At 49.3% G+C, this 10687-nt stretch overlaps 2 protein-coding genes across 3 annotated transcripts; one reads left to right on the top strand and one right to left on the bottom strand.

Moving 5' to 3' along the window:
• Nucleotides 1-989: 989 nt before the first annotated feature.
• On the top strand, nt 990-2142 carry LOC123442112 (E3 ubiquitin-protein ligase ATL6-like). The gene has a single exon (XM_045118210.1). The coding sequence runs from the start codon at nt 990-992 to the stop codon at nt 2019-2021; it is 1032 nt and encodes a 343-aa protein (XP_044974145.1). The 3' UTR covers nt 2022-2142.
• A 2750-nt stretch (nt 2143-4892) lies between these two features.
• On the bottom strand, nt 4893-10186 carry LOC123445371 (bifunctional purine biosynthesis protein PurH). Of its 2 annotated transcripts, none has more exons than XM_045122344.1 (11): nt 9886-10186; nt 9218-9296; nt 8979-9075; nt 8186-8288; nt 7933-8063; nt 7423-7600; nt 7169-7326; nt 6702-6911; nt 6195-6542; nt 5440-5566; nt 4893-5350 (listed from the first exon to the last, which is right to left on the bottom strand). In XM_045122344.1, exons 1-11 carry the CDS (start codon nt 10097-10099, stop codon nt 5199-5201), a joined length of 1797 nt encoding a protein of 598 aa, XP_044978279.1. In that variant the 5' UTR covers nt 10100-10186; the 3' UTR covers nt 4893-5198. The 2 variants fall into 2 exon arrangements, with proteins under 2 accessions (XP_044978279.1, XP_044978280.1); XM_045122345.1 differs by having other exon boundaries at nt 9218-9293.
• Between the last annotated feature and the right edge of the window lie 501 nt (nt 10187-10687).

Genomic DNA, 10687 nt, shown 5'->3' with positions numbered 1-10687 from the left:
AGACATAATTTTGGAATCGAGCATTAATTATGATAAATCCTGGAAATAGTACTGGTGTCAAATTAGACGTGCTGCACATACACGATTACTAGTTCAGGGAGAAATGAGAATCGTTGGATATTCTCTTAGAGCATCTCCAACAGATGCGCTACGAAGCCGTGCGCTAAAAAAGAATTTACAGCGTCAAAATAGCGTTTTACCGCGCCGGATGACCGAACATCTCCAACAGCCGCTCAAAAATATTAACGTGCGTACCATCTCCAGCAGACGCCCAAAATCATCCGCACCCAACTCGCCGCCGTGGCTGTGGCCGCGACCTGCTCCTCCCCGCCCCGCCATGGCCGCGACCTGCCCCGCCGCGCGCCGCCGCGACCTGCTCCGCCGCGCGCCGCCGCGACCTGCCCCGCCGCGCGCCGCCGCCGCGACCTGCCCGCGTGCCGCCGTGAGCTGCCCCGCTGCGCGCCGCCGCGACCTGCTCCGCCGCCGCGGCCTGCTGGCCTTGGCCGTGGCCGGCTGGCGTGTGCATGCGAGGTGGCCGGCTGGCGTGCGCATGCGAGGTGGCCGGCAGCAGGCGCATGCAAGGAGCTTCAGCGCGCACGAGCTCGCGCACGAAATATACTGTGTCTCGTTCAGTTTTTCCCAGCACGCTGAACATTTTTTACGGCATACTCTATTATACAGCATCTATTGAAGTGCTATTTTTAACTCCGCGCGCACAAAACTTATGATTTTTTGGGCGCGGCGTTAATATTGGGCGTCCGTTGAAGATGCTCTTAGTACAGGTCTCGTCTGCATCGAAATCTCATGCCGGTGCAAATTGCAAAGCGCATGAATCTTAACGGAAAATCTTTTGATTTTTTAGTTGTCATTAACTGGTGAAAATCTGGTATGTATGTACTATACGGTATAAACCTAAGGCTGAGACCCACCCAAGACGACAGGGCCCAGCTCCTCCGCCAGAACCAGCCAACCCTAGCCGCCGCCGCGCAATGGCCGCCTCCCGCGAGCGCTCCTTGCCCGCCGTCCTCCTCGTTCTCGCGGCCATCGCCTCCCGCGCGGCAGCGCAGACGCCGGGAGGCCCGGGTCCGAGCAACTCGATGAGCTTCTCCGACGTGATGACCATCTCCTTCTTCATGGCCATTTTCTTCCCCGTCTTCGTCGTCCTCCTCGCCTTCGCCTGCCTCCGCATGTTCCGGCCGCACGACGAGCCCCCGGCCAGCGAGAGCTCGTCGTCGTCGGCGCGGTCGCGGTCGCGCCACAAGGAGGGGCTGGACGCGGCGGAGATCGCGGCGCTGCCGCTGGTGTCGTATCGCGACGTCAGGCAGCACCGGATCGGCGCCAGCCGGGTCGACCCGCTGGAGTGCGCGGTCTGCCTCCTGGAGTTCGACGACGACGACAGCCTCCGACTCCTGCCGGCGTGCCCGCACGCGTTCCACCCTGAGTGCATCGGCCTCTGGCTCGAGAAGCACGTCACGTGCCCGCTCTGCCGCGCCAGCGTCCTCGACGCGCCGCTCCCTGACCCCGAGGAGCCGACGCAGCCCCCGTCGCCGGAGGGCACGCCGGCGGCACCCGAATCGCCGCCGCTCCGGCAAACGGATCACGACACGGTGGTGCTCATCGAGGACCCCGGCTGCAACGGCGAGGAGGACGACGGGACAAGGGACCTCGCGAGGACGCGGGCGCTGCCGCAGCGGTCAAACTCGACGGGGCACGAGCGCGGCGGCGGGACGGAGCACTTCGCGCTGCGGCTGCCGGAGCACGTCCGGGTCGAGATCCTGATGTCGCACAGGCTGAGGCACGTGACGAGCGCGGTCGCGTCCGTGCGCGTGAGGGAAGGGAGCGCCCACGACCCAGCCGCCGGCGGAGGCTCAGTCCGGGCCGCCGTGGCGAGGCTGCTCTCGCTCTTCGCGCCGGGTGATGGGTGGAGGGGAGGAGACGACGAGGAGAAGTCCGGCGGGTCGTCTCGCCGGCGGCGCGACGAGTCTGCCCGCGGCGCAGGGGAAGACAAGAGAAACGATTGATGTAATGGGGAGAAAAGGAGAGCGCGGTGGGGTTTTGGCTTCCAAAGATTAGCAGCCCAGTGTGTGTCGGTTTGGTTGTGACGGGGACTGCATCAATTTTCATTTGGATTTTCAAGAACGAAAATGCTACTACCTCTGTCTGCATGCGTGGTACTGCAAAAATGTTTAGTTATAGCCAGGAGAGTGGTTTTTTTCTAGCGGTATCGGCTTTTACCGGGTACGCGCAGACCACACGATCGTGATCGCCATTTGTGTGGTATCCATCCGATCAACATAATGCATAGGGAAACGTTTTGCCACCGCGGCTGGTCGCGCGCTGTGGCTTGTCAGTGTATGCAACCGTGGTAAATTTTGTTACAAGTGTTTCTTATTTTTTTATAATTTGTTTATTTGAAGAGAACAGGGGGCCGGGGGCGGAGCTTGGAGAGGAGAAAGATAGATCGGTGTTGCTTCTTGCCGCGGGGTAGGGAGAGGCCCGACGTTCCTACTCCGATGGCGAGGGAAGGTCGTGGTGGCGAAGGGGAGGGCCCATCCTGGAGACCAGACGAGGCAAAGACAAGCTTTTTTTTTTAAACCCCGCTTGCTTTATTCATTCAAAAACCAGTGTCATAGTTACAATGTTTGGGTCACGAGGATTGCCCAACCACACATGCCTACCCACACCTAGGTTACAAGCAAACTTGGCAAGGTTACTAACCTCCAAATTAAACTTCGTATGCTCAAGTATAAAAGAACTAGAAAGGAAATTATTACAATGGGTATTAATTTCATGAACTATGGCTGCATTTGGACCTCCCGCCCCCCTTTGATGACATCGTTCACCACTTCATGACACGTCGATGCCACAAAAATATTATGCACAGGTAGATCAGCTGCAAGAGCTAAAGCTTCACGGCAATGCATAAGTTTCCAGAATCAAAGGATCATTGGTTCCCTGGAATACCACAGCCGAAGACCCTAGATATAGGCACATTTGGTCTCTGCAAATTACGGCAACAACTCCCCCATGATGTGATCTTACGCAGCGGCAGAGCTATGTTGAGGCCGGGGGGACCGCTACCACCCCAGCCTTGGAGAGAAGTCTGAAGAATTTTTTTTTTTGTTTGGAGGACCTAGATGAGGGAAAGAAAATAGCTTTTCGCCCCCCAGATTTGCATCATTTACGCACCCCCCCCAGTTGTTTTTGTGTAGCTCCGCCACTGACCTTGCGACCGCTCCATTGACAATAATCTTCACAACACCATTGGGAGGAGGAAGCCATCTCTCAGCATGAGTTGAGGTTGTTGTTGTTGGGCGTCGGCGCTCCTCGGATATGAAGTTGTCAATGAAGCACTTCATTCGCTGGGGGCTTTGAAATATTGCCTCATAAACTGCCTTGCGTCTACAGTACCAAATCGACCACAAGGTGACATCCATTCGAATGAAGCTCCCTTGATCTAGCTCATTGCTAAGTTCAAAGAGCCAAAGTGTTGCGTTGGGTTCCATATTGGATGACATATGTGAGACCAGACCATCATCAAACAGTGTCCAGATACACCTCGCCATAGTGCATGAGACTAGGGCATATGCCGCCATGAGTCTTGACAGACACAAAGCGGGTATACATCCTGAACCGCCATATTCCGTCTCTTAAAGACATCGGTGGTAGGGAGTGACTGGTGTGCGAGTCGCCGTAAGAAAATTCTGTTTTTTTAGGATACTTTCAACTTCCATAATGAACTCCAAGAATTTCGGTCCCTCTAAGAAAATTCTGTTTTTTTTAAGATACTTTCAACTTCCATAATGAACTCCAAGAATTTCCGTCCCTCTAAGAGAGGCAAAGGCGAGCGGTGAAAGGAAAAGGGGATTGAGCATTTTCCATATCCACACGGTATGTCACATTTTGGGCTTTACGAGGCGCAGTATCCAATTGGTGATGGAAACCGACCCAACTGAACCAAACGCCATTATCGTTTCCGCTAAATGCTGTAATCCAAAGGCGGTAAAGAAGTTATGAACCAAACGTGTCGTAAATGGTTTGAACAAACAGCGTGCGATACAACTCTCTGGGATGCAAGTTGCTCATATTCTACACTGGGGATCTGAATATTGCCCAAGTTGTAACAAGCAACAACCAGGACACTGTTCAGTTGCAAATGCATCTTAAGTTAATTGAGAATCCTTCTTCAGCGTGATTCCCTTCGTGCTTCTCTCAGTAGAACCCCTTCATGCTTCTCTCAGTAGAACGCATCTAAATTCAAACATATCCGTCGGAATTCTAGAAGGAAAAAAGAAAGATCATGCATAGTCTTCTTTCTCCGGAAGCTACAAATCATCCAGCATCTGATACCCTTTTAGGCCTTTACCCATCCACAGAATTGGCATAATTCTACAAACCAGCATCTGAAGGTTGCTGGCAAGCACAAATCTTCAAGCCAAGATCACGTGCTGGCATCTGAAAAGGTCTGGATCAGGTGGTAAAAGATTGATACGCACCACCACTAAATCACACGAATCATCAGGAACTGGACTAGAGAAATGATTGTTTGTGGCTACAATCAAACCATCATATGCGGGTACAGAAGGAATCAGCGATAGAAGGAGCACGGATCAATTGGTAGAAGGAATCAGCGATAGAAGGAGCACGGATCAATTGGTAGAAGGAATCAGCGATAGAAGGAGCACGGATCAATTGGTAGAGCAGAAGAGAGGATACAATGGGGCGAAGAGGTAGTCGGAGGAGGAAGAAACCACATCAAGTCTATTCTCATCGATCCCTTATCTGGTTGCCGATCCATGCATCTTGTAGCTGCAGGTTTTGGTGTATTGGCCCAAGTCCATGGGACCCAAGGCCCACTAACATCTGGCCCAATCTAGCAGTAGGTGCGGGTGTTACAGTCAGAACGGCCTCAGGAGTTCGATTCATGTCGAGGTCCGAATACAAACGCAGTTTCTGCTTAGTTTAACTAGCACATGGCTCTGGTTTTCTGACCTTGGTTACCCAGCCGCTGCTGGCTCAGCAATGTGATACAACATGACGCGACCTAGGCAAGAATGCTCTCGCCGCCGTCATACAGTTATTCCTAGTTGGACGCAAGACCACCTGCGCCTGTCTTATTGCGACAAACATCCGCGAGTTTCCGCGGCAGACTGACTAACAGTAGACCAGTGATATGACCTTATGGACTCAGGTTAGGCTCAGTGCCTGAAGTGGCGGACGCCGGTGAAGAGGAGGGAGACACCGTACTTGTTGCAGCACTCGACGGCATCCTTGTCCCTCATGCTGCCGCCGGGCTGCGCGATCGTACCGATGCCGTTCTCGCATGCCTCCTCCACGGCGTCCTTCCAGGCTGCAGTTTCATTCATGCGGGTCAGTTCACCAACCTGTAAGAAAGATCTCGCTTGGTCGAATCGAGTAGGGTTGTTGTTTTGTTCTCACCAAATGGGAAGAAGGCGTCGCTGGCCAGAGCAGCTCCCTTGGCAGCCTCCCCTGCTTTCCTGAAGGCAATCCTCAAGCTGTCCACCCTGTTTGGCTGCCCGCTCCCCATGCCCAGCATGCAGTTGTCCTGCACTCACAGGAGGATCAGTAAAATAAATTCACTCAACAAAACCATTCACTGAACTAAACTTGGCAGGTCAGTCAGGTAGGTTTAGGAATACTAGAAATCAAAGCTTGGAATAGCTGATAGGACTGAGTTTGCACTGCCTAATTTGACAATGGTTGAAGAGAGAAAAAGGATACAGGATCAGAATTTCTCTTTGCAAATTATGCCAAGTATCTTGACATTGGTTGCACTTTGCACTAGCTTTTGACAGGTTCCTTAGCACATGCCACACCAACAGATAGTCCATAGGTGGGCATATGAAATAAAATCAAAGTTGAAAATTGGTGCAAATACAGTGTTTCTTTTCTTTGCAGATTATGCCAAGTATCTCAGCACTGGGTTGCACTATGCACTAGCTTCAGACAGGTTGCTCCCCCCATCAGACGCCACACTAACAGATGGTCCATAGGCGGGCATGGAGATGAAATCAAAGTTGAAAATTGGTGCAAGTTCAGCAAAGGCTCAAAATACATGATGTTATATGGAATACAATTACTGAAAACGTGAGGTGTTTTTGCTTGCAACGGTTGTGTTGCAAACTGCAATTTACTGTACCTATCTTTTCTTTGGCACAGAGAAATGCACTAACCTTGGCAATCACAATAGCATTGCTCTTCACGTGTTTCGCACAGAGCCAAGCGAACTTGGCATCCGAGAGCTCGCTGTCCGTCGGAGCTCTCTCAGAACCCGTCGTGAAGGTGATGTCTTCTGGGGCTAGATCGTCTGACTCTTGAGCTAGCCAACCACCATTGACCTGCCTGAGCGACAGCATATTTTTCCCGCTTCTCTTCGCCTCAAGGATCCTCAGCGTCTTAGATTTCCCTTTGAGGACCTCGAGGCCCTTCTCTGTGTATCCTGGTGCCACCACGATCTCATAGAACATCCGTGTCTCACCATCCGTAGGACTTCTAAACTCGCGAATCTCCCTTGCAAGATCCTATGCAAAGAGAAGTTTTATTATTTGTCCCTCTCAGGCTCTCAAATTCATGGCTAATTGAGAATTTGCAAATGAACATGCAGGAACATGTCGTGGGCAGGAACATAATTACAAAAACGGTATGAGCTTGCAAAACATAGATCAAAGTCTAGTGCATACCTCGTCAATTGTGGTGTTGAATGCAACAATTCCACCAAATGCACTCACAGGATCTGCCTTTACGGCCAACCTGTATGCCTCAAGAACATCCTGCCGGGATGCAACACCGCACGGATTGGTGTGCTTAACCACAACACAAGTAGGATTCTCAAACTCTGACACACAATTCCATGCAGCATCAGCATCCAAGTAATTGTTATAAGACATTTCCTGCAAAGAGGAGGGATGCCAGTTATGAAAACCCCTGAAGAAGCATCACTAAACATTTCGACAACATGAGTTCACAAGGAGCAGGAATATCTAGAAACAAGGTGTATGTGTACTGGACATACCAAATATTAAATTTAGAGAAACATATAATTCATGACAACAAGCCAACAACCTAAAAGAGATTGCTCTTTCTTGAGTAATCAGTGGATCACTGTTGTTGTAACAAGAACCGGAAAATAAATACGTGACGCCCTAACCTTTCCATGGTGCTGAAATGATGTTGCAATACCACCGGCATTGACTAGAGAAAGACTCCTGTCACCGTAAAATGCCGCCTTTTGATGAGGATTTTCACCATAACGAAGTGTAGACTTCATCGAGAGGGGAACAGTAAAGCTTGGGGGAAATATATCTCCTACATACATAAAACCAAGACAATGTGATATCTGATAAAAATAGCAGACGAACTATCAGATAAGTATTTAACCATTCACCAGAAGAAGGATCATACCACTGTTTGATTGCTTCCACAACCACTCTGAGACGGCTGAATCATAAGAAGCCACGTGCTGGAAAGCTTTCCATGCCAGCATCCTGCGGAACTGCGGGTCCACTTGCTTTTCTTGTAGATATTTCAATAGAGCAGGGTAATCACGATGATCCACAACAACAAGAACATCCTTATGATTCTGTCAGGTTAACAAAGATATCAGTATTAAGCCGTACATCGGTTCTACAGAACTATTACATTGATCCCACGAGTATAAATGAACATAAAATACATTTTCAATAAACAGCAAGCATGATACAAGTTAACACAAACTCAATGTTCCTGTACATTGCACCAACTGCAACTAGCCGCTAAGTATGTAATTTCAATAATAAACGCAGTTACCTTTGCTGCAGCTCAGATCAATGTAGGCCCATTGCACCAACTGCAATGGGCCTACATTGATCTGGTACATTGCACCAACTGCAACTAGCCGCTAAGTATGTAATTCCAAATAATAAACGCAGTTACCTTCGCTGCAGCTCGGATCAATGTAGGCCCACCAATATCAATATTTTCAATGCCATCCTCGAAAGAAATTGCACCAGAGGTAACCTTATCATAGAATGGATACAAATTCACCACAACCACATCAAATGTCCCTGTGCCCAAACAATGTACTAGTTAAATGACGATGCAAGTCAAGATTGTCATTCAATGGCATGATAATTGGAAGAATATTACAACAATCAACTAATATAAGATGGAAAAAATGGATTGTCACCTATGCCATGCTCATTCAATGCTTTAAGATGATGCTCCTGGTCTCTTCGGGCAAGAATGCCACCGTGTATACTGGGGTGCAATGTTTTTACTCTTCCATCAAGCTGCAATCACCAAAACAGAAATGTAAATTTAGATGAAAAGAAAATTATAGATTCAATATCCTCTAAATGACAAGCCAAAGGGAAAGCAGAAGGTAGGCTAAATTTCGATGACAAGGGAAAAACAATCTGGTAAATTATCGTGTAACAATTATTCAACAACTGGATTTAAGAGACTTCAAATGGACGAGACTTGGAAATAAAGAATAGTTATTAAATCCATATGCACCTTTTACTCGAATGGACATCACACTTGGCAACTATATCAACTATAGCGTGCTACAGAAGCATTTCAGTAAATGAAAATTTACAACACTTAGAACAAATTTGATCCAGGAACTACTTTATTGACTCTTTTTTTGGAGAGTGTTGACTCTTTTTTTGGAGAGTACGCCAATGGCGTACCAAAGTTTTATAGAAGGCAGCAAAGAGATTTACAAGAAGCTGGCATCCGATGCAAACATTAGATTCAGCACACGGACACCACGCACTACACCTAGCCTACTCTCTCAGAAAACGGTTTAAACCACCTGCACCAGCCTCCTTCCAATCGGCAAGCTCATAAAAGATCATGCCAACCAACTGCTGGGGAGTTACTTTATTGAGTATGATAAACAATGCTTGGAATAAGAACATTTCCAAAGAATAAAAGAAATCGACAAAGGGTGAGCCAAAGAATAAATTAAGCTATACCATTTCAGGAAAATGTGTAATCTGTTCAACTTTTGTAACATTCACTCCAGCAGCCTCCAGGCTTGACGCTGTACCGCCAGTGGAGATGATAGAAAACCTGCAGGTGCAAAAATCTTCATAAGACCCCGCATAACTAGAGCTTGAGGAAAGGGGATATATGTGATGAATCAGCGCTGTCTGAAGTAGGCATTGATGTACAACATAATCCCCCATGGTGATGCACAAAAGAGAAGAGTTACCCCAAGCTCTCAAGGCCGTTTCCAAGATTGGCCAAGTCTGTTTTATCCGACAGCGATATCAGTGCTTGCCTCACTCCTGCTAATGTAGGAACTTCCATTAGTTCATTCAAGCATTTCCAATATTATGAACACTGAAAAAAAATAGCAAGCTGTACCACCGCTAATAGCACGCTATAGCGTATAGAGAATTGTCTCGCTAAATTGATCAGTGTACAATGTCTCGCTAATAGAACGATATAGCGCGCTAATAGCACATTTTCAGGGGCAACATTATTTTGTATAACGCCCTATTTTTTTCCTTGGTTATGAACAAGATAAAGGTCAAATGGCAAGAATATACAACTCTTGTGAGTTGGGACCCATGTTGCTTGACTACTTGTAAAGACACAAGAGCTCTAACAAGATTAATCCATTGTTACATAGCAACAAATTATCTCCGACTAGTGTGTGCAGTACAGTCCGCAGGGGTTAGAGATTACTAGTAGCACACAACAATTGAACCACTGTATTCGCATCCAACCATTAGACGGTAGGTAGGGTCCTGTAACTATCATTCGTCAGTTCAACAGCCTATTCATCAGTTCAGCAACCAAGAGTCTACTTACACTGAAACCGCTGGTGAGGAATCAGCTATCCAAATCCCAACAAACAGAGACGGATTCCGTTACCTGCTTGCGCAGCCACGGCCCTGGCCCTGCCACTGTGCCGCTGGTCGTGCTCGGGTGTGGGGGCCCCGACCGTGGCGGAGCTGAGCCGCGGCGCGACGTGGCTCATCGCGCGCGCCCAGAGCAGGCGGCGGCTGCGGAGGTCGAGCGCTGGCCGCCGGGAGAGGGAGGTGGCAGTGGCACTTCCGCCGGCTAGCGAGATGGCGGCGCAGACCATGCGCGCTGGCGGCGTCGGCGGCGGCCTCCGGGCTGGAGAGAGGGGGGCGGCGGAGGAGGGGGGGTGTCTGGCCGACAGGAAACGGGAGTGCGTGCGGCGGCTAGGGTAAAGATGCGCGAGCTTTATACCCTTTTTCTTTCTCTTTGGCCGTCCGCCGTCCGATCCGCATCTGACGGCAAGGACCGGAGCTGATCGGTGAGTTTGCAGACACACGCCCGCCGCCCGCGCACCTTGCATGCTAATAATTTGACGAAATACCCTCTGCCAAAAGTATCTCTCCTCTAGCAGATCCTTAAAAGGACCGAAATTATAAAACAACTGCCGGTTTATAGTTTGTGACGAAAAAACATCGATTCCAAGTCTTTTACAGCTTCGTCCAAAAAAATGATCCAGCTCTCCCTAAAAAAGCCCTCGTACCCTAGATACCCAGTTTTAGAGGCAAATTTTACAGTGAACTGTAAACGAGAAACGGATGGCGGGACCGCGGGAGGGAACTTTGAGCACTCATGCCTTACATCATCACCACCGCCCGAGCTTGATTGGGGCCACCCTGTCGCCGATGACCAGCGTGTCGCCCTTCCTCATCTC

Source organism: Hordeum vulgare, chromosome 3H (genome assembly GCF_904849725.1).
Source record: "Hordeum vulgare subsp. vulgare chromosome 3H, MorexV3_pseudomolecules_assembly, whole genome shotgun sequence".
Lineage (NCBI taxonomy): Eukaryota > Viridiplantae > Streptophyta > Magnoliopsida > Poales > Poaceae > Hordeum > Hordeum vulgare.
This window is presented reverse-complemented; position numbering and strand designations above follow the sequence as displayed.

Bases quoted from the DNA above. Each gene is read 5' to 3' on its own strand.
- LOC123442112 (XM_045118210.1), top strand. From the start codon at position 990: ATGGCCGCCTCCCGCGAGCGCTCCTTGCCCGCCGTCCTCCTCGTTCTC.
- LOC123445371 (XM_045122344.1), bottom strand. From the start codon at position 10,099: ATGGTCTGCGCCGCCATCTCGCTAGCCGGCGGAAGTGCCACTGCCACC. The intron at 9,076-9,217 runs GTAACTCTTCTC...TTGCACCTGCAG, and splicing joins AACGGCCTTGAGAGCTTGGG to GTTTTCTATCATCTCCACTG. The intron at 7,601-7,932 runs GTAACTGCGTTT...TTAACCTGACAG, and splicing joins TGATCCGAGCTGCAGCGAAG to AATCATAAGGATGTTCTTGT.